Source organism: Dromiciops gliroides, chromosome 1 (assembly GCF_019393635.1).
Source record: "Dromiciops gliroides isolate mDroGli1 chromosome 1, mDroGli1.pri, whole genome shotgun sequence".
Lineage (NCBI taxonomy): Eukaryota > Metazoa > Chordata > Mammalia > Microbiotheria > Microbiotheriidae > Dromiciops > Dromiciops gliroides.
In genome coordinates, this window is record NC_057861.1 from 703,208,952 (window position 1) to 703,235,172 (window position 26,221).

The 26,221-nt window shown below is 40.3% G+C and overlaps 1 protein-coding gene across 1 annotated transcript in view; it reads left to right on the forward strand.

Annotated features, from left to right (window-relative positions):
* Positions 1-283: 283 nt before the first annotated feature.
* Positions 284-26,221, forward strand: part of TXNRD3 (thioredoxin reductase 3) — a 31,897-nt gene continuing 5,959 nt past the window's right edge. Inside the window, exons 1-13 of the mRNA XM_043975023.1 lie at positions 284-852; positions 5,096-5,156; positions 6,283-6,392; positions 9,183-9,290; positions 9,566-9,638; positions 12,517-12,636; positions 16,522-16,664; positions 17,910-18,025; positions 18,151-18,376; positions 18,659-18,751; positions 20,617-20,693; positions 21,588-21,744; positions 22,650-22,757. Coding sequence (XP_043830958.1) covers positions 724-852; positions 5,096-5,156; positions 6,283-6,392; positions 9,183-9,290; positions 9,566-9,638; positions 12,517-12,636; positions 16,522-16,664; positions 17,910-18,025; positions 18,151-18,376; positions 18,659-18,751; positions 20,617-20,693; positions 21,588-21,744; positions 22,650-22,757 — 1,521 coding nt within the window. The 5' untranslated portion in view covers positions 284-723. The remainder of the gene's footprint in view (positions 853-5,095; positions 5,157-6,282; positions 6,393-9,182; positions 9,291-9,565; positions 9,639-12,516; positions 12,637-16,521; positions 16,665-17,909; positions 18,026-18,150; positions 18,377-18,658; positions 18,752-20,616; positions 20,694-21,587; positions 21,745-22,649; positions 22,758-26,221) is intronic.

The following is a 26,221-nucleotide window of genomic DNA, read 5'->3' on the forward strand; positions in this document are numbered from 1 at the left end:
ATTGGGTTATCTCAAGGGTGAGGCCGACAGGAGGGGGAGGATCCTCCAATTCGGGTAGACTGAACCATGAATTCTTCTCTCCTTGACAATGTCATTGCATTACTTCCTAAACATCATGCCTTTAATATTTTCGGCACGCTTAAGTTTTCTGATGACCCTATGTCGAGATTCTGAAGAGCCGTTTGCCCGTCCTAGGCTGCAGACATACCCACTACATCGTTTGGTCTCCTCCGCTCAGTCTGAACGAGAAGGCGCGCGCGAGGGACGCTGCGCCCGGCGCACGCGCAGGAGAAGGGGCGGGAGGCAGGCGCCGGGGTTGGGAGTTGAGGGCCCCCCCTCCCCCTGCTCTCCTGGCTTCCCTGACCTCCTGGCCCGCGAGGCTAGGAGGCTGTCAGCGCGCGCTCGCGCACGCGCACACCGAGGCGTCCTCGCCGTGGTTCCCTCAGCCGTGCTCCCGGCGTCTGTCAGGTGCGGTCCCTCCGTCCGTGGGTCCGGGCTGCAGCTCTCTCGTGGGAGAGCGTTTGGTCGCCCCGGGCCGGGGCCACCTGGAGTGAGAGGGAGGCCTGTTGTGGGCCTCCGCCTCCATCCGCGAAGGTGGGGGCGATCCTGTTCCGCGTCGCCTCCGCCGTCCAGGCAGCGTCGCGGCCCTTGCCTCCGGTGCCTGAGAAGCGGGCGGACGCGGAGGACCCCGACGACCCCGAGCCGTTCTGGTTACTGGGCACCATGCAGCCCCCCGGCAACAGCCGCCTGCCCCTGGAGCCGCGCGACGACCTGCGGCGGCGGCTCTGGCGCCTCATCGAGACCAACCGCGTGATGATCTTCAGTAAGAGCTACTGCCCCTACAGCACCAAGGTGACGGCGGCGAGGGCCCGGGGCGGGAGGGGAGGGGAGAGGGGAGGGGTGAGGACCCGAGCTGGACGAGGGAAGGGGGCGGGGCTGGGAGCGATAGAGGGCCAGGGGGAGGGGGTGGGTGGGATGAGGGCCAGGACAGGACCGGCTGGGGAGCTAGGGCCCAGACGAGGGGGGCGGGGGAGGACCCGGGCTGCGGGGAAAGAAGGGGACACGGGAGATAAGGACTTTGACTGGACAGCGGGGTGCTGTGGCTGGATGGGGCTCGGTGGTGGGGGATGAGAAGCCCGGCTTGAGGGGGATGATAGTCTGTGGGTTGGTGATGAGGACTGGGCTGGGAGGGACAGTGGGGACCTATGGCTGGATGAGGCGCGGGCTGGGGGATGAAGACTTGGGGTTGGACTGGACCGGGGAAGAGGACCCAGGGCTTTGATGGGTCAGGGGAGGGGGGAGGACCCAGGATGGACGGGCAGGGATGGGGAAGGCGAGGTATTGGACCTGGGATGAAGGGAGGGAAGGCTGGGCACCGAGATGTGGATGAGATCTGCCCTGGCTCAATTATTTAGCCTGAGTCTCTTTGAGGATCTTTCAGACCGATGTTCCTCTAGGCCTCATTAAGCATCCTCCAACCTCTGGGAAGGGGGGGGGTCACCTTAAGCCATTTCCCCAGATTTGTCAAGCTGCTAGAGGGGAAAATAGGCAACTGAGAGGTAGACTGCTCCCCATGCTAGTAAGGAGTTCCTAGCAGATAAATTCTTGGGACTAAAAATGGAATCTGCTTAGATTTTTCTGGAGTGGTAGTAGTCTGGATTGAGATCCTCTGCCCTGTGCTAATGTTGGCATCTGCAGGACTAGGGTCACATAGGCTTTCAGTGGTACAGTGAGGGAGAAGCACCATAGATCACTATCTCTGACTCACAGTGTAACCAAGTCTGTGATGGTTCAGAACTTAACCAGGAAATGTTAATTTCTTGCCTCCTTGCTTCATACTCTGTATTTCATTATGGTTGTATAGTGTATTTCCTCTTCTGGCTTATATTGGGGCTGCACTCTCATCTCTCTCCACTTATATTGGATCTATTTAGTGGTCTGGAAGACTTGTTCCTGATTTTCCCTCAGACAGTATTCAGCTCCATTCAGCAAATATTAGTGAAATACCTATTGTGAATACTAGACATTGGGACTGTAACCTGCTCTCAAACAGGTTACAGTCTAATAAGAGGTATTGTCATATCCACAAATCAGTGCAATACAAGAGAGGGTAGGACAAGTGCCAAGGAGAGATCACAACAAAGTAAAGCATTTCCTAATGGAGAGAATGACTTCTGCAGGGGCTAAGTGGAAGAGATGACGCCTGAGTTGGGTCTCAAAGGAAGGGAAGGATTTAAGCAGATAGAAGTGAAGAGTGTGGGAATCACTTGTAAGCATAGGGGATGGCCTGAACAGAGATGCAGGAGATAGAAGAACAAGAGATCAACATCTGGTATGCTTGATTGTAGAATGTGTTAAAGGGAGAACTAGGAGTTCTGTCTGGAAAGATAGCTTGGAGCTGCTAGATAGTGAAGAGTCCAGAACACCAGGATCACAGGTTTATGTGTTATTCTATGGACAGTGGAGAGCTGGTGAAAAGTTTGTGAGTAAAAGAGCACGTGATCAGAGAGGTGCATTAGGAAGGTGACTGACAAAGTGGTGTGAGGGTGAGTTGGAAAAAGGATAAGATTAGATTGAGGAACAACAGTTAAGGAGCTTTATCGAGAAGGGCTTGAACTAGAGATGTTGCCTTGGGAGTAGAGAAACTACAGAAGTATAATAATATTAGTTCACATTTTTATAAAGCTTTAAGGTTTACAAAACACATTGGATCCTTACAGCCTTGTCAGGTTGGTAATATCTGCCTTTTACAGATGAGAAAAGAGACTCTAGGATGTTAAGTGACTTGTCCAGGGTTATAAAGCTAGGATCTGAAGTGAGATTTAAACTCAGTTCTTTTGGCCCGAAGACCCAAACCTGCAAAATGTTACCTGACTAGATGTGTAGTGCAACTGAGAGGGAAAAGTTAAAATGCAATTCTAACATTTTGAGCCTTGATGGCTTGGGAGATAATGTTTCCACTCTTAGAAAAGCAGAAGGGGGCAGCTACGTGGTGCAGTGGATAGAATACTGACCCTGGATTCAGGAGGACCTGAGTTCAAATCGGGCCGTAGACACTTAACACTTACTAGCTGTGTAACCCTGGGCAAGTCACTTAACCCTAATTGCCTCATCAAAAAAAAAAAAAAAGAAAGAAAGCAAGAAAGAAAAAAGAAAAGAAAAGCAGAAGGGAGCTGGAGTTTTGGGGACAAGACATGGGTTCTATTTTAGAAGGGGTTCTATTTATTCTGTTTTTATTTAGTTGATTTTAAGACCAAAGGACTGACTATCCAGGTGGAAATAATCCAACAGATTGTGGAAAATAGGCATTGGAGGCTCTGAAGAGAGTTTGATTTGTTTAAGTGGTTCATAGCAATTGCTAACATTTATATAAGTGTATTACCCTTACAAAGCACTTGCACATCCATTATCTCACTTGATATTGCAACAGTTCTGTGAGGTATAGACTGTTGAGTATTATTTATAAGTGAGGAAACTGAGACCTAGAGGTTAAGTGACTTGTATGTCCAATTTAATACAACCTAATAAGTGACAAAGCTTAGATTTAACTCAGATTTTTAATTCCCAAGTTGGCACTTTTCTCATTCTTCCAGACTTTTAATTTTGGTGTCCCCCACAGAACTTTTTTTTGAATACTGTTATCTAATATGTTAGTTGTCTGTTCTTCTCAATTATGTGTCATCTACAAGTTTTGAAAAAATATTTGTTGCATTCTGGCATATATTTTGTTATGTTCTATAGGTATAATGTGTTCTCTGGGAACATGGTTCTGTGTTTACTTTGGAAGTCATTGGGGAAAATCATTCAGTTTGCAGTTATTAATTTTCATAGCCAACTTTTCAGGAATAATGAACACTATTTGTTTTGTCAAGTGAAGTACATTCCTGTTCACATCCAGTGCAGGATGCCTTATAGAACTTTTTTAGTCTCAAAATCTTCTCTGTTTTTCATTGGAATAGATCCAGTTCTTTTCTTGAGAGATAATCATTACAGTAATTGTGGGTTACAAATCATTTATAAGTTAATATATGTTTATAAATTTAATATACTAAATAATAGAAGTATTCCACAAAAGCCCTAGTCTAATAAAACATCATGTTAAGGAAGTGACATTTAGTTTTTTGAAGGCCATGCATTCTAAAATACACTAGAATTGCTATATTTGTGGGTGGGAGTAATAAAAATAATCAGAAATGTTTCAAGGTTTACAAAGTACTTTATATTTATTGTCTCATTTGACCTTCACAGTGGCCTTGTGCTCTAGGGACTGCTGTCCTTATTTTACAGATGAGTAAACTGAGGCCTTGGCCTCAGAGAGAGGGTCACAGAGATAGTGTCTGAGACACTATCAGGTCAGGCACTATCAAGTGTCAGGTCTCCCTAATTTCAGGTCCCCTTCAGAGGGAGGACCTATCTGCCATACCAGCTAGGTGACTACATAGTACTCAGACCAACAAAATCACCAGTCCATTCAAGTATAGCTGTTTATAGCAAAAATTAATTTGGTTTGAAATTTTTAAAGAAGAAAATTAAAATGGACAAACAAAATTTTCTAATTTCTTAGTTGTTAGTCTTTCTAACTCCCCCTCCCCCACCAAATCATTATATATTTATGTTGGATATATCCTGTATTTATTTAGTACCTATACTGTATTTACTTGTCTGTGAACATGTATTATCTCCCAGTAAACTGTCATCATCTTGAAGATGGGGTCTCACTTTTGTGTTTGTATTCCCAGTGCCTAATATAGCACCTGACACATAGAAGGTACTTAATACTTGTTGACTTATTGAATTATATTCTATCCCAAATTCTCAATTCTTTTAGAATAACTTAAAGTTCACTCAAATTCAGCAGATATTAATTAAATACCTTTTGTATGTTAGACACTGATCCATCCCTCCTACCTAATTTTTCCCTGCTTATCCTGCTCAAAATTGCATTTCAAAAGACACTAAGAATACAAGGGTAAAAGCTCTTAAAAAACAGTCTATTTCCATTGTATAATTTTAGTAATTCACATTTTAGTTAGATTCTATTATAAATGTCATAACTTGTGATACTTACATTTATTCTAGCAAATTTTTGTTATAGGTAAAAGAACTCTTCACCACTTTGGGAGTAGAATGTAAAATCTTGGAACTTGATCTAGTTGGTAAGTCAAATATTTAGCATGTAGGATTGATAGGCAATTTTTGTAAAATTTATTCTTTCTTCAACTTTTACAAGTAAGATGAACCATTCTGGATGTCTTTAGCAATGCATTTTAAAGGTAATGAACCAGTATGGGATAAAATGCAGACTCTTTGGTTCAGGATGGAGAAGGGTACAGAATGACATAAGCTTCTAATTTGATAGCAATGTATTTTTTGTTTGTTTGTTTGTTTTTTTGGTGAGGCAATTGGGGTTATGTGCCAGGGTCATACAGCTGGTAAGTGTCAAGTATCTGAGGCTGGATTTGAACTCAGGTCCTCCTGAATCCAAGGCCTGGTGGTCTATCCACTGCGCCACCTAGCTACCCCATTAGCAATGTATTTTAAGCAAATTCTTTTATTCATAAGCCAAGATAAAGCAAAGAAAATGGAAAGAAATCACCCTCTTTACCAGTTGGTCCTAGTCCTTCATGAAGATTTACTCATTTCCTTTCCTTTACCATTGAGAATTCCCATAACAGATAAAGTCTGAGACAGCATTCATATAACCTTAACAAGTGAAATAATGTTAAGCTGTTGGGAGCCCCAGGTTGGGAGTGAAGGAGGAAAAATTTTATTTTTGACTTTGCAGTATTTTTGTTTTTTGTTTTGTTTTTTAGTAAGGCATTTGGGGTTAAGTGACTTGCCCAGGGTCACACAGCTAGTAAGTGTTAAGTGTCTGAGGCCGGATTTGAACTCAGGTACTCCTGAATGCAGGGCCAGTGCTCTATCCACTGCGCCATCTAGCTGCCCCTGCAGTATTTTTTTCAAATGTAATCATAGAAAGAAACATTTTGCTAATGAATACTAATTTGGTTGAGTTATTTTTGTTATTGGTTTTACCAAAGAGGTTTATTTGTATTAGTATAATTAGTGGATTTTATAAGAAAAGCAAAGTCTGCTTACCCTCATTCTTCATTTATCTTAACTTTCCTTTGAAGGCAGGCTCACCTCCTTTCATAATCTGTATGTTTTTTATTTTAAGTACATACATCTGAATTTAAACTTTTGCATAAAAAGACTTTAATTCAATTCATCTCACAAAATCTTTGAAAATTTTCTCAGTGTCTTTAACTTTTTATTCCTTAGATGATGGAGCCAGGGTTCAAGAACTGTTACTGGAGATAACTAGTCAGAGGACCGTGCCTAATATATTTGTTAATAAAATACACATGGGTGGATGTGATAAAACTCTTCAGGTAATGTGGTTTACTTTGAGGCTCGAAGTGGAGTGAATGTGTGGGATTATAGGTCCTTTCCAGCAATAATGTTGTAATTTAAGAATGCTTGCCAGGGGAAAAGAGGAGGCTGGGTCCAAAAACAAAACAAAAAAAACCCCCAAAACTGACATTTTCCTAGTATGGGGACACAACAATAGTGATGGCAATAATGTAGGGAGGTAATGGAACATCTTCATATGAGTACAGGGGATACTGGTTGAATTCCCAGTATACCAAACAAAGCTTCACGTCTTTGACTAAATAGGACTTGATCTGTTTAAAAATTGAGTAAGGAAATCAGAATTCTGTTTAAAAGCAGAATAAGAATAAAACAAGGTTAGATCAAGTAGTGATAGATGATGATTTAATATTAGTCAGAAGGAAACAATTTGTACTTTGTATTTAGGTATGTTTTTAAATTTGCAAAGGGAGGTGGAAGGAGATGCTATAACCCTATTAAGGAATAATTTATACCAGTTCAGTGGTTTTTGACAAGCTATAATATATGAGAACTTCTACTAGGTAGTTAATAGATCATCTTTATCATCTGATACAAATGAGCTTTTACACCAACTCTCAGGGAAATTCTCCTGATTGGAAAGAGAGCATCCTGGGATTTTACACAGACCTGGGCAAGTCACAGAACCTCCTACCTATGTGTGAGTACCTGAAGTGGTAGTCTCACTTATGCCAGCTGAGGAATTACCTGTAAAGACATAGAAAGCAGTATTCTCTCTTGTAAGGAAGATACAGGAAGGAACTTTCTCTGAGAGAGCAAAATGAAGTCCCAGATAGTATTTTTGGTTAGGTTAATTAGACTTACCAATAAGTCATTTATTTAATTTTTAAAAAATATTTTATGGATGTGTTTTGTTTTCCACATCACAGTCATCCATTGTGACAGAAGTTACAAAAGAACAAATTTAAAAAGCAGGTTAGCAGAGCCAACCAAAATATCACCTGTGCCTGACATTATATGTAATATTCCACAAGCAGAGGTCTCCACTTCTGCAATGGGGAGAAGGGTTATATTTATTTTCTCAGCTTTTCTCTGGGCCAAACTTGGTCGTCATGATTGTACAGCTTTCATTTTCCTTTTGTTGTTCTTTCCATGTGTGTTGTTTAGTTGGTGTTTATGTTTCCTTAGCTCTGGTTTGTCTTCCCATGTTCCTCTGAATCCGTTCATATTTATCACTGCTTATGGCACTGTAATATCCTATTATCTTCCCATGTCCTAGTTTGTTTAGCTATTTCCTAATTGATGAGCACTTCCTTTATTCAAAGTTCTTTGCTACCACAAAAGTGATCAGTAAGTCATTTAACAGAATCAATTGGCAAGCATTTATTAAGCATCTGTTATGTGCCATGCACTGTGGTGACGGGCGCCGGGGACCACAAAGCCAAATGTGGAAAAATCCCTGCCCTCCAGGAGCTTATATCCTTTAAGAAGAAATAACACATAATAAAAATACATGGAAGGCAAATACAAAGTAATTTTGAGGGAATCAGGAAACAGATTCCCTCAAATGTATCCCCCAGATAGGTACAAAGTGGCACTTGAACTGAACTTGGAAGGGAACTAGGTAATCTCAAAGACAGAGGTCAGGAGAGTGTACATGCACGGGGAACACCCTCAGCAAAGGCATGGAGATGGGAGAGGGAATTCTGGGGACAAGTTGCAGCAAGTAGGCCAGCTTGACTGGCACATAGAATGTGTGAAAGGTGACCTGAGAAAGCTGCAGATAGTAAGCTACTGGAAAGTTATGCAAAGTTACAAAGTCTGGGGCTTTTTAACATGTTAACAATAAATTAAAGGAAAAGAAGGACTCTCCTTAAATCTGAATAAAGAAAATCAAGATTTAGTTTAAATTGTAATAGATTATTTAAGTTCACTCAAAATTAAGCAGTAGTAGAAAATGGTTGAAGTTTAGTCAGAGAGGTCCTTCATATACGTATTTGTGGTTCTTTAAATATTTTTCTTTATTGTGTACTTTAAAAAATGTGTGCAGATGTTAGTAATTAATGATTATTAAAATATTTTAAAAACATTTAGAATGTAATATCCATAATTAATTAATTATCTATATTATCTGCATGCAGGGAAAACTAGGGTTGGGAGCTGATGTGAAAAGGTCAGTAATCTCAGTTGGTTAGAACGTGGTGCATCCAAGGCCATAATAATGGGTTCCATTAATTGATTTTATATCTGTAAAACTTTTGCAAGGCTACAGATCCTAATCTCAACTAGCTCTCGTAGCTAACTACAAAGCATTGGTCACAGAGGGATATGCCAAGTAGCCTAGTATATTCTGTGATTGCTACTAAATAAACAGCTGAAAACACATGGTTTACTGGGCATTATTATCCTCATAAAGAAACAATATAGCACTTTGTTTTAACTATGTGGAGATCTTAGAAAATGATACTTTCCAGTTGATTGCCAATAGATATGAAATATTGGTGACCAGTCCAAGACAAATGTCTTATTAATGCTCTGTAGCTGAAGTAGGAACAAAAATGTGGTCTCTGGATAGATGGCATTTGCTGTCAAGTGATAGGGCTCCCTCCAGAGAAGCACCATTGCTCTTTGGGACAGTGTCTGATAATTTAGGTCCTACTGAATAGCCAGCCAATGAATTGTAAACTCCTGCTTGTACAGTTACCGAAAATATTTAGCAAACCAACCTTGATTGAAGAGTGAAACTGAATTAGAATTTAAGAAAATCAACTTGACTTGCTCTCATATTAGACCTTCTATACAAATTATAGGCTCACCAGAGTGGTTTACTACAGAGACTTCTACAGGATGACTCAGCAACTTATGATTATGATCTTATTGTAATTGGTGGTGGTTCTGGTGGACTGGCATGCTCTAAGGTAGGAGAACCTAAAGGAATGTATGGCTGCTTCTCTTGCTAACTGTTAGAAGACATGTCTTGGAACTTCTTTTCTTTTTTTTCTTTCTTTGTAAACTGGAGTGTATGCAGCTTTAAACTTGGTATTTCCTGTGAAATTTCTGTTGTAATAGTCAACCTTGATAAGACAGAAGCTTGCCTTTTTATGTTGTGGAGGACATACATAGTTTTGTGTGTTTGAGCAGAAGAAAACATTTGAAAAAGAAGATTTTTAATATTTAGCTTTTTTTTTTGTAGGAAGCTGCAGTTTTGGGGAAGAAGGTTATGGTGCTAGATTTTGTTAAACCATCTCCTTTGGGCACAACATGGGGTAAGCTATTTTGACTCCTTTTTGTTTGTGTTTTAAAATCTCAGTGTCACCAGAGAGTGATGTCTGAATTGCTTGAATTGTCATTGTCAACACAGAATAGCAATTTCTCTCATATTTTTGGCTATCTGAATATAAAAATAAATTAGGTTTTGGTCTTGTTTCTGTCATCGTTCTATATGTTCTTAGTTAGATGGCTTTTTTCCCCTGTAAAATAAAAATTACAAAGAAAATAATAGTATTTTTTAATTGTTCTACAAAATTTTTAGTCTGGGGTTTTCCTTTGATTTTCCTTTTCTCTTACATTTATTTCTCAATATACAAAAACAAATTCAGAATTATACATTTATTTTTTAATTTAATGTATTTCTTTTGAACTTTAACAACCCCAGAAAGAGAATTTCTATACACAAAGTAGAACTCTCCCTTGGTAATCTCATCAGGTCCCATGGATTCATAATTATTATCTCAATGCTGATGGTTCCCAGATCTAATTATCCAAACCTTAAAGTATCTCCTCACCTTGAATCTCCAGCTGCCTATTGGATAGTGAACTGGATGTCCCATAGGTGTCTTCAACTCACCATCTCTAAAACTGAATTAATTATCTTTCCCCTCCAAGCTCTCCCTCTTCCTAATGTTCCTATTACAATCGAAGGCACCACTGTCCTCCCAGTCACCCAGGCTTATAACCTGGCTCGACTCCTTATTCTTTCACCTCGTCTGTCCATTCTGTAGCTCAGACTTAATGATTCTGCCTTCACAACATCTCTTGTGTATTACCCCTTTTCTCTTCTGACATTGTTACTGTCCTGGTATAGCAGGCCCCTATCACTTCTGATTAATGGCCCTGCCTCAAGTCTCCCTACTCTAGTCTAGCCTCCACTCCGGTGCCTAAATGACTTTCCTAAAGGACAGATCTGATCACATTCCCCTCTCTCTCTCTCTCTCTCTCTCTCTCTCTCTCTCTCTCTCTCTCTCTCTCACACACACACACACACACACACACACACACACACACACACACACCCCATCAACATCTCAGTGGTTCTGTATCACCTCTAGGACCAAATATAAAATTCTCTAGTTGGCATTCAGAGCCCTTCATAACTGGGCTCCTTCCTACCTTTAAAGTCTTTTTATACTTTACTCCAGTGACAGCAGCCTCCTTGCTGTTTCTCATATAAGACTGTATGTATTATCACCAGCTTTCTCCCCATGCCTTGAATTCTCTCCTTCCTCATATTTATCGTCATCTCCTGGCCTCCTGGCTTCCTTCCAATCTCAGCTAAAATCCTACCTTCTAAAAGACATCTTTCCCTGTCTTGCTAAGTCTAATGTTTTTCCTCTGTGATTATCTGTAGCTTTTTGTTTTTACCTAGTTGTTTGTATATTGTCCTCCCCATTACACTGTGAGCTTCTTGAAAGCGGGGACTGTTTTTGCCCTTCTTTGTAGCCCCAGTGGTTAGCACATGGTAGGTGTTTAATAAATGATTATTGACTGACTGCCATATGAAACTATGAATCTCTTTTCATGTTGCTTACTTTTCAATAAGTAACTAACTCAACATGTTTCTTTCAGAACTTCTCATTTTTCTGCTTCTTTCTGAGCTTCTTTCCCTCAAAAGCTGTAACAGCAGAGTTGCAACTCTAGCCCATCTTCACAAACTGGAGAAACTTTGAGTCTGGGCCTGGATAGTTACCATCTGTACCTTTTCTCAGGACCAGCTTCATGAGATGTGATGAATTTCTCAGGTGCAACCACACACGGATACCATCTACTAAGGCACAGACGGGTGGGGGTCTGTAGTGGTAAAATTACGGATCCATAAGTAGACAGCAGTACAGTATTGTGGATCAAGGCACTAGACTTGGAGTTTAAGGCCTTTGTTTAAATCCTGACCCTTAACCTTTAGCAAATCAAGGAACACCTTTGCACTTTGTTTCCTTCATTCTGAGGAGGCAAATCATCAAGCATTTATTAAGGGCCTACTATGTTCCAGGCCCTCTGACTCTGCTAAGCTCTGAGGATACAAAGAAAGGGGACACAGTTCCTGCTTTCAAGAAGCTCGTGGCCTAGTGGGGGAGAAAGTGTGCACACAATGAGGCACAAAGAAGGTATAGGCGGGATAAACTTGGAGTCACCTCAGAGGAAATGCCCTGGCATTAAAGGGGATGGGGAGAGACCTCTTGTAGAAGGTGGGGTTCTGGCTGAGATTGGAAGGAAGCCAGGAGGCCTGGAGATGGAGGTAAAGGTGAGGAAGGAGAGAATTCAAGGCATAGGGAGAAAGCTGGTGATAATGTATCATACAGTCTTGTATGAGAAACAGCAAAGGAGGCCAAGAAGGGGTGTAAGATGTGAAAAGACTGGGAAGGGCTTTGAATGCCAAACAGATGATTTTATATTTAATTCTAGAGGTAATGGAGAACCACTGGGAATGAATCTGTGTGTGTCTGTGTTTGTGTGTTGTTTGTGTGTATGTGTATGAGAGAGAGGGAGTGGGGAGAGGGAGATGGGGGGAAGGAGAAAGGGAGAAAGAGGGTCATAGCTGCTTTTTGGGAAGATCAGTCAGGTAGCTGAAAGGAAAATGGGTGGTAGTGCCTTTGACAACAGTAGGGACATTAGGAAGGTGTCCATAGACTTCTCTTGACTGATAAAAGGGCTCGTGACTTCAGAAACGTTTGACTGCTCTAGGCTTTCTCTCCAAAAGTACTCTTTACGGGATGTCCCAAGAGTCTTAATGCAGTTGTCCACTTGTAATAGCTCAAAAATGCACCAAGACTTTTGGACATCTTGAATTTCACCCCAGGCAGCAGCATACCAGCCATACAAAAACACATAATACCATGGAAGCATCTAAATCACGATTTTCTTTTTTAGGTCTTGGTGGCACTTGTGTAAATGTTGGATGTATTCCTAAAAAACTGATGCATCAGGCTGCCCTTTTGGGGCAGGCCTTAAAAGACTCCAGGAAGTTTGGCTGGGAGTATGAGGAACAAGGTAGGTAATGAGGTAGGAAAAAACTAGGGGGAGGAAGAAGAGAGTGTATCGCTTACCCCTTTTTATCTCGTGTGAAATTGCTGTTACTGTACATGAACTTTTTGGTGAGAATTATAAAGCCCATCCATATAAAGTGAAGGTAGATGGTATTAGGCCCTTCAGCCCCAGACTTTTCCTTCCGGAGCCTGTCAGACTACAGATGGGAGTGCTGGGAGCCACACTTGAAGAGGAATTCTGACAAAAGAGAACCTGTCCAGAGAAGACCCCTGCCCCGGGACAGAAGGAGCCAGTCACACAGACAAGCCCAAGAGCTGGGGCTTCTTCACCTGGAGAAGGGAAGACTTGGAGAAGAACCCGAGACTCTCCTTAAGTTGTCAAGGGCCCTTGAGGCACGACTTGGACGACTGCTGATAGCTTTGTAGGGTAGTGGATTGGAACAAATGACTGGTGGACATGAAGCCAGAAGAGGTCTGGGTTCAAATTCTGCCTCTAACACATACTGGCTGGGTGGCTTTGAACCAGTGATGTGACCTCTCTGAGCCTCTGTCCTCATCTGTAATAGGGGTCAGATTTTTTCTGTAGTACTTTACCAGTCTGTTGTAAAGATCAGGTGAGATAATGGATGTGAAGTTCTTTATAAACCTTAGAGTGCTCATCAATGTAACCTATTGTTCCAGCTCTCAAATTCTGTGATTCTCTCCATAGGATCCATTATCTATGCTAATTGCCCTTTTGCTTTCTATGTATTTTGCCCTCTGCTTTGAAAGCAAGCTGTCTGAGGTACACACCTAGGGCTCAGCCACCTTTCACTCATTCAGCTTATAGTCTCGAATTTTATTCTCTGCATAGCCTCAATCAAGCTATACCTGGATTCTGAGCTCCTTAAGAAAGAAGTATAAAGCATTTTTATTTTGTATTCACAATATTTAGTGTTTGTTCAGTAGGTACTTAATGCCTGTTAAATATATTGATGGGGGTTGTACTAAAGAACAGTCAGCCTGAGCCTTGGCATGTACTTGAGTGGAGACTGTGTAGGAACTTCATTTGTTTAGGCCAAAGCTATATAGAGCTGCTCTGTACTTTTTCTGTAAGAGGTAAGCTAGTCCCTGAGAAACCCTGGAGATGACCCAAATGTCCACTCTCCTGCATCATTGGATTGGACAGTGATGTTTCTGGCAAGAAGACGTTTTACTTCATAGACTCATAAAGGATTTGCTACGTTCTCAGGGAATGATGAACATTTGTTGCTTTTTAAAAAATTATGTTGTTTCAGGGATTAAAAAAGGAAACCAACCAACCCAGAAGCCCCCAAATTCCATTTCCTTTATATGTGGCACTGCTCTCACACTTGTAGAGCTTCACAGCTTAGAGGATATGGAAGCTTTGGAAAGCACAGGGAGCTGACTGACAAGGACATGAACAGAGATAGAAACTAGGAGGTCCTAGGAGATGGGGTGGGGCTAGCTAGACAACATTTGAAACGGGATCAGCAGCCCCTGCAAACCCCTAGGAACAGTCATTGGGGCCACAGCATGGTTGGTGCAGGGAGAGCTGGCCCTGTGACCCAAGAGCCTGTGCTCGGGTCCTCCTCCGTCACTTTTCTGACTTATCTTGGACACTCAGAGTCCCTTTGCACCTCAGTTTCTTCCTTGATAAATTAGGGGAAAGGACTTGATGGCTTCTAAGGTCCCTTCTATCTCCAACTCTATGATTTGATGAAAAATGAGTCTTTTAATTTGAGTTGATGATGACATAGTAACCAAATAGGATCAGGAAGCAGAACAGTGTCATGGAAATATCACAGGATAGGAATTAGGAGGTTTGGGTACTAGTTTGGGGTCTGCTGCCAATTTAGAGACTGGGATTAGGTAATAGCCAGAATCCTCTGGGTCCCTCCCTTCAGTGCACAGCTATTCAGCACCTTATTGGGTGATTAGAAACTCAAAAGTACATCTCTGCCTTCAAAGAGCTTATGATTTATTAAGAACAAGAAGGCTGTGATTGGACAATGATTCATTTTGTAAATCACTGGCACTAGCTCATTGTTTGCTCCCCTTTCATTCCCCATCATTATTTAAGACCTTCCAAAATCTGAGAACTTGAAGCCTTTACTACAGGTTGTCCAAAATCAAGTATCTTAGACCTCTGGGGGTTATTTGTTAAGGAAGTGCTAGATGATAGGGAAGGGTAGTGGCTTGAGCGTTTGTAGATTCTTTTTGTTTTGTTTTGTTTCGTTTTTAGGACTGTCGTCCCATCTGATCCAGGCTGGAAGTATAGGGGCTCCTAATGGGCCCAGTGACGCCACTAATCAGTATGGGCATTTTGATCTTCTCTGTTTATAACCTCGGCCAGTTTTTTCTTCCTTAGGCAGCCTGGTGGCCCTTCACTTCTGGAGGCTTGCCATTCTGAAGCTTAACTTAGTGTGGACACCCACTCTGCATAGCACCCTACAGCTCAGGACTCTGGAGCTCAAGACATCTGCAAACCTCAGCCTCCCCTAGAGTTGGGATTACAGGTGTGCTCCTGGCGTGGGGGTTCATCACTGAGGAATGATGACTATTACCATTTGGAATCGGAGTTAGAATGTGGGTAACCATTACTGTAGTATTCCATTCTCCCATATGTAGGAATTCAACTTGGAATTCCTGGAAGAGGTTCTAGTGCAGAGGCGTTCTCTCTAAGTGTAACTGTGAAGAGAAAAACTTGGGGGCGGCAAGTGGGGATGGAGGCCTGACAAATGGCAATGCTATGTTTGCGTGGAGATAAATTGTGGGCCATTCTGTCGTTGTTGTTCTTCACTGTTTTCCTTTTGTATTGAGCTTTCTTAAAGATCACCTCATCTTTTTTGTTTTTTTCCCATTGCTTAGCAAATCTTGACATCAGTTGGTTAAAATGTTTGGCCTCCATTCTGACAGCCAAGAGACAGTGGGGAACAACTTAGTATCAGGGATCATTGCCCTGCTTTTGAATTCTCCTTCAGGCTGACAGGGTCCTGATAAGGTTACTGGTGCCAACAATAGGGAATCTTCTACTTGTGGAGTGTAGGGGTCAGGCTGCTAATGAGGGAAATGTCTCAGTGCCCTCTCCCCACCAGTCTGGCCCTCCATTGTTTCTTGTTTCATGTTTCTTTCCTCCAGGTTATTTCAGTTTTTCAAAATTAACTTAAGTATTAACCCTGTTACTTGCAAGTGACATCATTTTTTTCACCTTAGTTTAAAACAACAGCAATCCAACAACTCCATGAGCTTGTCCAGCCTGGGCCTCTAGAAGGGATGTGTTCACGAGCCAGCTTGTATTATTACAAGAGATCTTGGAGATGTGGCATCTCAAGGTTGGGAAGATAAGAGTTGGATTAGTGTTCCCATGGGAACTGTCCTCTGGTGTGGTGATTGATTTTGGGGGATGGAAGTTTGTTGGCATTGTAGGGAGATCTGGGTTCAAGTGTCAAGGGCCCTTGGTTCAAATCCCAGCCGTTAACCTACCTACCTCCTTTGTGATCTGGGCTAGGTCACTTTACCTCCTTCTCTGTAAAAAGAGAAGTCTGGGCAAGATGGTCTTTATGGTTACTTCCGGCTCTGAGTTCTTTGAGATTCTTTGACTCCAGAAGGGCCTCAGAAGGTGGGACAGCTTCCCTGCTGACCATCCCTTTGTACTCATCTTTCTTTCAGCTGCACCCTAGGAGCCTGCCCTTTGTGCATGTTTAATTCTTTAGAGTAGAAAGCTGTGGTATAGAGGTGACAGAGGTAATGGAGACTGGAGCTCTTCTGGTAGCTTTTGTCCTCAGCATCTTTGGAACTTCTTAGTACTTGTTTGTCCCTGTGTGTCATGAATGGTATCATTAAATTAAGTTTGATTTTAAATCTCAGCCTTTCTGTTTACTTTTAGTTAAGCACAACTGGGAGACCATGACAGAAGCAATTCAGAACCACATAGGCTCTTTAAATTGGGGTTACAGGGTGGCTTTGAGAGAGAGATCTGTGACATACGCCAATTCTTATGGTGAATTCGTTGAACACCATAAAATAAAGGTACAGGTTCCATTTCATCTCTTGTTTTGCTTTGCTATTGTGCTGTTATTTTAACTAAAATGTACTGCTATAAGTATGAATTAGTTATTTGTTATCATGCGCTGTTTCAGAATTAGAATGTAGATTTTTCTTCTCCTTGCCACTGAGGGTCTTGAGTCCTTTTGGTAAATTGAATGAATTTCATTTTTAAAAAACATTTTCTCTAACTTAAAACCTTATTTCTGCTTCTAAATTAGATTGCTATCTTAAATATCCAGAATATGTTCTGTCTGGAAACTACATAGGGTTATGATATTTAAAAGATAGGCTGAAGAGAAAATAGTTTGTATTAATGATGCCTTGTGATTTAAGATTTCAAAATGTTTTGGAGACATTAGTTATTAGTGTCTGTGGGATGGCCTTGTAAATGATTCCCTTTATGACCATTAACACTGTCAAATTTACTATAAACGTGTGTACTAGTAAATATTTAACAACCAGCCCTCTGGAAGAAAAATGTGAACTTGTCACGCTTTTAGGTTTAATTTCCATTATTAACATTTCCTCCATCATTTTAAGTCTAGATAATTACCCCCCAAAAATCAAGTCTTGATTTGCATCATTTGCTAATGTCCAAGGTATAATTGCTTATACTGAAATTTTAACAGTTGACTCTTGGTTTGAGTTAGTTCCAGCAAAGGCCCTGATACAAATCAGTCAAATTGTTTGTTCACATTCTAATATGCATATTCTTATGTTTACATTGAATTAATACAAAACATTTAGCAAATCCTTATTGAGTGTCCTACAGACATGATTATTTTCAATTCCTTGAGGTTCTCTTCTGACTCTTAAATCTCTAAGTCTATAACCCTGCTACCTATTTGTTTGAAAAATGTGAGTGTATGTGTATACATATGCATATCCACATATGTCTTGTGGTTGCTAGCTTAGGTTGTAAATGTCGGGGGTGCCTACGTGGCACAGTGGATAGAGCACAGGACCTGGATTCAGAAGGACCTGAGTGCAAATCCTGCCTCAGACACTTGACACTTACTAGCTATGTGACCCTGGGCAAGTCACTTAACCCTCATTGCCCCCCACACAAAAAAAGGATATGGAAATGTCGGGGGTGTGAAGACATTAGTGAAATTATCTTTGTAGTGCATGTAGTATGGGACTACATGTGATTAAAAATATTCATGTTACATTTATACTTTCATGAAAACATGACCACCTTCAGTTGCTTCACCTTCTGTTTTCCAGGCAACCAACAGAAAAGGACAGGAAACCTTTTACACTGCAGGGAAATTTGTCATAGCCACAGGTGAAAGACCCCGCTATTTAGGAATCCCAGGAGATAAAGAATATTGTATCTCTAGGTAAGGCAGAGCTAAAAGGGTACCTTTACATTGTCTTACCTTCATCATTAGGGGTAAATCCCATTGAAATTTGAATGAGTTCATTTCTGTTTAGGCATAAATGTTTTTGCTTTTTTCCCATCTAGTGATGATCTTTTTTCCCTGCCTTATTGTCCTGGAGACACTTTAGTTGTGGGGGCTTCTTATGTTGCTCTGGAGTGTGCAGGATTCCTTGCTGGCCTCGGGCTAAATGTCACAGTTATGGTGCGGTCCATCCTTCTTCGTGGCTTTGATCAGGAAATAGCTGAGAAAATAGGTGATTACATGGAACTGAATGGTGTGAAGTTCCTCAGGAAATACATACCTGTGAAGGTGAGTTTGTGGTGTTTGGGCATCCTTTCAAAAAAAAAATCATTCTGTACCTTAGCATCTTCCTTATTCTGCTCTCCTCAAGTCAACCAGTGCCTCATGGTAGAAATCTCATGGGGAGGAGCAGTTGCATATTTTCCATCTAAATTCCTAAGAACAAAGAAGATGTGATAGTCTCCGAGTTTTTCATTGCAGATATTCTTCTGGAAAGCTGAAAATTGTACAAAATGTCGACTTAGGATTTTCTGCCTTCTTTGTTGTAAGAATATATGTTATTGTTATTAGATTCAGCAGTTAGTGGAAGGCACCCCTGGAAGACTGAAAGTGGTCGCCAAATCTACAGAAGGGGCAGAAACTGTGGAAGGAGAGTATAACACTGTAAGTTTGCAATGTGAAATATCCTTGTATGTTTTCCAGGGTCAAGAGTCTGAAAACAGAAAAGTTAGATCCAGCCTGGGAATACATTGGGGTAATGACTTGTGAGGGACAGCAGTGACTTAGTGGCTTTGGAGTCAGAAGTACCCTCTTTCTTTCAAGTACAGCTTTTGACATGTGCTAGCTGTGTAAATAGAGGCGAGGTCTTTAACCTCTCAGTGTTCTAGGCACCTCTCAAGGTGATAAGTATAGATAAGCTATTGATCTGCATTGGTGGAAAGAATTTCTACCCTGGGAGATCCCCCTCATTCCGTTAAAATATGTAAATCCCTCTGGTGTTGAGCTCAGGACTTGAGGCCACTCAGTCTTACTGTTAATGCATTTACTCTCCCTGTGGCAGCAAGAACCATGGAGAGAACTAATGAAAAATTTTGTGTGCTGTTAATGTTCATAGGCCAGAAGAAGTCTTTGAATCGGTTTTACAAGACAGATTATTTTGAAAGGCTTCCCTTATCACAAATGTAACTGGAGCTGTTTATAATAGAGATGAAGACCTCCTCTTGGCCCTTTGTACCTAGTTGTGATCATATAAATAGTCTGCTTCTGGCCGTTTGAGGTGTTCCCACTTGGTGTGGAGAAGAATAGTGGCTTGACCACTTGATTGGGATGAACATTTTTCTGTTTCCTGACCTTCATAAGAAGGATTCTTGGGGTTAATAGGATCTGACAAGAGTTTCAAATTAGAAGAGAGGGAGTAGATCTGACAGATACGAAATAGAAGGTTGTTCAAGGAAATTGAGCTGCTATGAAGAAGGCATAGAATCAGAGTAAAGAAAATAAAGTGGGCTTGAGAAGCAGGTTTATTTGATGGAAGCTAAAGAAGTGAACAAAAGAACAGGAAGAAATAGTAGGAATCGACAGGTTGAAGGACTTGAAATTAATTGTGAATTGGTCGAGTCTTATAAAGGGCAGTGGATACATAGACCCTAACATAACAATGAAGAGTTTTTGGAAGGAAGTGATTTGTTCAAAGTGGCAGATAAAGAAGATAATTCTAGCAGCCACATTTTGGATCTAGAAAAGGCTGAAAGCCAAGGAGGAGTGGGACAGTCTATCATTTAAGTTTCTCTCTTATGGTCTGTTTAATGTGCATCATCGGACATCACTACTCCCATACCTCCTCCTGCTTCTTCCCATCCCCTCTCCATTTTTCTCCTCCCATTTCCTTAATTTAACAGTAAGAATTTATTTCTTAGGCTATGAGATGTAGTTTTGTGTTTTGGTTAAATAATTATTTGAATATTTGTAAAATGTAATGGTCTTGTAAACTAAAGACATTTAAACTCATTAGGGAGGTAAAGCAGATACTGCTAACTCAGCTATTAGCATGAAATATTTATTAAATATATTTTTATTCTGAATTTAAGCACTAAATAAAATGGTCATTTCCTTACTCCTAGAAGAAATGGATTATATGTGAAGCTGCAGATGTCTATCATGGACAGCTTGCTTTTCTTATTAAGTATATCCTAAGTTCACCTTGCAACTCTTCAAACTGTTCTACTTGTTCATGCTTCTTTCTGTCTTTTCTGCTTATGAAATGGTATTTTGAGTAACTATTTAGATGTTGCCTATACATTATAACCAAAATATTTAGGCCAAGCAAAGTTTATTCTCAATATGATACTTTTGCTTTGCTAGCACCTTTGAATTCTTAGTCTTGACAATCTGAGTTCTCAAGTTATTCAGGGGAAAATTAGCTTTAATAGCTAATGGAACTATTGGTAATGAGTAACAGAGGGAATAGAGTATAACTTAAAATCCATCTGGTTTATACATAATAGCTATTATATCTATCTAATATATAGGTTTTGTTAGCCATCGGTCGAGACTCCTGTACAAGGAAAATTGGCTTGGAGAAGATTGGTGTCAAAATCAATGAGAAGTAAGTGTATATGACCTTATTGATATTTTACTGGCACAAAACACATTTTCATTACAGATAGCTCCTTGGAAATTAGCACTTAACTAGCAAGGTGTGAAATTGCCATGAAATGTTAATCTTTTAAGTTTGTCTTTCAAAAAACATTGGGTTATCACATCATTACTGATAATCAGTATAGTTACATAGTCACTAAACCTTTATTGAGCGCATCGAGTGTTTATTATTCTGTAGTCTTGCATATTAAAGCAGTTATGGAAGTACAATTACCAACTAACAGTGCTTTATTGGAGATGGCCAAGCAGTAATCCATGTATGATACAATGGCGTCCTATATAGATCTCAGGTACAGAGAGTAAAGAGTCTGGAGATAGTTCTGGAAACACTGGAAGTATGATTTATGTGCCATTTGTTTAATCATCAATGAATCAATATTTCTTGAGGTTATAAATAGAGAAGCTTGAGTAATTTTAAGCTACATGTATGATTTATGACGCAAGAAATATTATAGATAGTGCTGGTGTCTCTTCTGTTTGAGAACTAGAAAACTAACCAGTCAGTGGTGTTGTTTGTGGGGCCAGATTCAGACCCCCTCTTCCTCTGGATAGGGGACCAATTTAGTTCATTTTCTATGATCCTTCTCTCTTTCTGCCTCACCCCTTTTCCCATTTGAGGTTTATTGGTTGGGGAATTGGTACACTCAGAGGTAGGCAGGTGGCTTAGGAAATGTAATTTCCATTCTTGTTAGTGCCTAATGGGCATTAAACTCTTTGTGGGAAGATTGCCAAGAAAATGGGATGTGTGAAGTGCCCAATTAATCTATAAAGTGCAATGTATATTTTTATTCCATTAACATGAGCTCAATCATAATCTTTTATTTTATCTATTTAAACTTAGGACTGGGAAAATACCAGTAAATGATGAGGAACAAACCAATGTGCCTTATGTTTATGCTATTGGGGATGTGTTGGAGGATAAGATAGAGCTTACCCCAGTCGCTATACGGGCAGGAAAGCTGTTGGCTCGAAGACTTTTTGGGGGACGGTTAGAAAAGGTAAGTGCGTATATAATCTTCACAGTTGGGGTTAATATTTTTGATCAAAATATTTTGAATTTGAGTTAACATTTTAAATAAAAACTATTTTATTATTATCTATATCCCATGGACAATTATTGCAAACATACAGGGACTTTCTGATAGGGACTAAGTGTTGAGAACCCAGAGGCTATACTACAGTACGTTGAGGGACAACCCAATTTTGCGTGTATACTCTATATGTACACACACACACACACACACACACACACACACACACACACAAAACACATGTAAGCAGAGGGCCTAAGAGAACCTCCTTCAAAATGACTGGTAATTTCCTATTCATCTCTCAGTTTTTATGTAAATCAGCATAATGGGTTGAGGTACTTGAAAATCATTTATGTTCAAGTAACTTATTTCCCCAGAAGTTTTCTTTATAATAATCATTAATTTGTATTTTTTTCATGAAAAAGGAGGTTTATTTAAGAAAAGGGAAACTGCAGGCTACCTCATCCTAAATTATCTTACAGTTACATTGGAGGGAGTCTATAGTAGTAATTTTTTAAATATTTCAAATTATATCTTGTAAAGGTTTTTTTTAAAATTCTAGCCCAAAGATGGCATCATAAAAACCTCAAATAACAATTAATTCTTTACAATCTTAATAGTGTTTAAAAACTTCATCCCATTTTTAAGACTGTCATTACTAAAAAAGGGCAGAGATCACATCATATGCTCCTTTTGAATCCCTCACAGTATGGATTGTAGTTGTTAGATACATAGCAGGTGCTGAGCCAAATACTTGTTAAATTGAACTAAAATCATATTTTTGCTTAAAATATAAATACTTATATACATAGATCCTGTTGCTGTTTAAAGTATTATAAAATAAAGGAATATGTATTTTGTTTATCTTTTAGTGTGATTATATTAATGTCCCAACTACAGTGTTTACTCCTTTGGAATATGGTTGCTGTGGGTTATCTGAAGAGAAAGCCATGGAATTATATAAAAAAGATAATATAGAGGTAAGGCTATTTAGTTACATCAGCTTTTGAAGGGCATCTCATTTGTAATTAGCCAGCACCCTCCCTCATTCTATTTTAGCTCATAATGGTTTCCAAATGTTTTGTTGTTTTGTTATGTTGTATGATAATTAATGTTTTTGCTACAAGTCACATTCCCCTTCTAAAAGAACTAGAAATAAAGCAGCCTTTGTTTAGTAAGTGAAAAGGACTTTTTAAAATTAAATTTTACTTTTCTTTTCAATTAACAGAATGTTTTTTTTCCCTTTCTCCCACTTCTTTCTTTCTCTCTCTCTTCCTTGGGAGAAAAGAGTAGAACACAAAACCTGTAACAAATATTCCTGGATAAGTAAAACAAATTCCCATATTCCTCATGTCCAAAAATGTTCTTCATCACTATTCCTCTGGAGTTATGGTTGATTCCTGTGTTGATCAGGGTTCTTCAGTCTTTCAAATGTTTGTTTTTACAGTACATTACTCGGGGGCAGCTAGGTGGCACAGTGGATAAAGTACCAGCCCTGGATTCAGGAGGACCTGAGTTCAAATGCGGCCTCAGACACTCGACACTTAGTAGCTGTGTGACCCTGGGCAAATCACTTAACCCTCATTGCCCCGCAAACAAAACAAAACTAAACAAAATACAGTACATTACTCTATGACATCCTCCTGGTTCTGCTTATGTCACTCTGCATCAGTACTTTCCAGTCTTTCCAGGTTTCTCTGAAGCATCCCTTTCACCATTTCTTACAACACAGTAGTGTACATTCCTATACCCTATTCTTAAGGTACTCGGGTTCTACTGGAGATTGGTTGGATCAGGAGGCTTGAAGAATAAGTAATACTTGATGGTATAATATAAGAGCAGGTAAATCCCAGTTCTCTATTCAGGAAATATTTCCAGTTTAATTCAGCAAACATTTATTCAGCACCTACTGTGTTCCAGACTGTGGGAAGTACTCTGTCCACAAGACAAAACCTAAATGGTTCCTGCCCTCAAAGAGTTTATATTTTACTATAGTAGGTAGGCATCTAGGTAGTGCAGCGGGTATAGTTCTGGGCCTGGAGTCACATTCACATCCAGGCGCATAATGTGTGTTGTCCTTGGAAAATCACTTAACCTCTATTTGCCTCAGTTTACTCATTTTTGTTGGTGGGGTTTTTTTTGTTTTTTTTTTTAGTGAGGCAATTGGGGTTAAGTGACTTGCCCAGGGTCACACAGCTAGTAAGTGTTAACTGTCTGAGGTCGGATTTGAACTCAGGTACTCCTGAATCCAGGGCCGGTGCTTATCCACTGTGCCACCTAGCTGCCCCCAGTTTACTCATTTTTAAAGTGGGAATAATAATAGCACTTACCTCACAGGGTGTTCTGAGAATCAAATGAGATAATCATTACAAAGTGCTTAGCACAGTGCTGGCACATAGCAGGCACTATGTAAATGCTTATTCCTTCCCTTTCCCTCTCTCCCCCCAATCACACCACATTTACAGAGTAAATTCAAATGATTTGGCATTGTATAATTATGATGACCAAATTTTACCCACAAATGAGTGATGCAAATGCATGGCCCTCCCCTTGTTCGAGGGCTGGGGAAGTGCGGATGCAGAATTGGCATGTACTGACATGTGGTCCTTATGTTGGTTGACTTTGCTTAATTGTTTTTTCTTTAAGGAAAGGTCACTGTGTAGGGAAGAAGGAAGGACATATTTAAATATGTCTGACATAAACATCAAAACAAAAGGTATCAATAAAAACTTTTAAAATCTTTTTAAAAAATCCAACGAGGTCATTTCTATAGAAAATTTCTGTAGAGAAGTACGAGTAACCAAACCACCAAAGTACTGTTATTTTTAGTCACTTCCTGGGACATGTTATTTGGATTGTAGTGCTGTAGTGCAGTGACGTTTTTATCATGCTACTGTTGGTGCAGAGGACTAAAACCCACTTCACCTAATTCTAATTAGGTTTACAGCAGTGGTTTCCAAAATGATCTGTCCCTCTCAACTAACATCATTGAAAACACAGTCCTATAAGAGGTAACCATGATTTATGGATCCCATATGTGTACCACTGTATTACTATAGTGTGTCATTATAAAGCTTGTCCAAAAAAGAGACATTTCAAGACGACATGAAGAAGGATTTAACATAGTGTTTGAGTTATTTGTTAGCATTACAAAAGTACCTAAGTATGTGCCTGGCCCTATTTTCCATGACTGCTCTCTGATCTTTGGTTGTATGGCCTGGATCTGTTCCTGCTTTTTGCTATATCTGTAGCGTGTGTTCCTCAGTTGAGGCAGATGGGGAGTAATCCATGCGCGATGAACTTGGTATGTCCAAGGAAAGCCTGGTGTTTGGGGATACCAGCACTTTCAGCTTCCCCAGGTTCCATCCCTCTGTATTGGAACTTTGGGCTTTCTTTTCCTTGATACTTAGAATGTTTCTTCATTACCATCTTCCTGCCTCAGCTATGAATTTGGGAATTGAGTAATTATTCATTTCTAACAGACTCCATCCCTCACTACATGATGGGGGGAGTGGGCAGGTTCCCTTGGCTAGAAGAACCCCCCCCCCCAATCTGTAAGCCCTTCTCCTTACTGCCTCACATGGAAGACATCCAAGGCTGGGGTTGTTCTCTAAGAGTGGACCTGCAGAAAGGATTTCTGTTGCTCTTCCAGTAGGGTCAGGGCCTTTCCAGAGACTTATTCCAGGGCCCACCTGCTTCTTCCTACCTCCTAATAGATTGTCTTGTGCACCCGCATTTAGAGACCCACTTTTTAGAGGATGTGATTTGTATTTATATTCATTAGGTGAACTAAATGTACTGTGATGGAATTTTACCTGAGTCTTAGAAATTTAAGTTAGCATTTAAGCTTTTGGAAATTAAAAGAGGAACAGGAAGTTAAAAATGTAGGCATAAGAAAGGGAAGTTTGTTAGGAGCAGGTGTGCTTCAAATCTGGGATTCTGAAAGGTTTGAAGTCTGTATGGTTTGCTTCACGGGTCAGGCTTCCCCTTTCTTTTTTTTAATTTTAAATTTTTTTTTTTTGGTTGAAGCAATTGGGGTTAAGTGACTTGCCCAGGGTCACACAGCCAGTAAGTGTTAAGTGTCTGGGGACAGATTTGAACTCAGGTCCTCCTGACTCCAGGGCCGGTGCTCTACCCACTACGCCACCTAGCTGCCCCTCCCCTTTCTTTTTCCATGTAAAACATAACTTTTCTGAAAGTAATCTCCTATTAATACTTATTTTAAGAAACTTTGTAACCATGACTAAATGCAGCATGTAAATGAATAAATTGTATAAATTAGTATGTTCCGTAGTCATTCAACTCAGTGCTCATGTTAATCTCAGATTTCTGCCCCAAAAGATTTTGCCAGTTTAATCGAACATCACCCAAGTATTCAGAGTAAGATCAACACATCAGCTCTTGCTTACTGCTACACAGGCTGCATCTCCTCACAAACCAATAA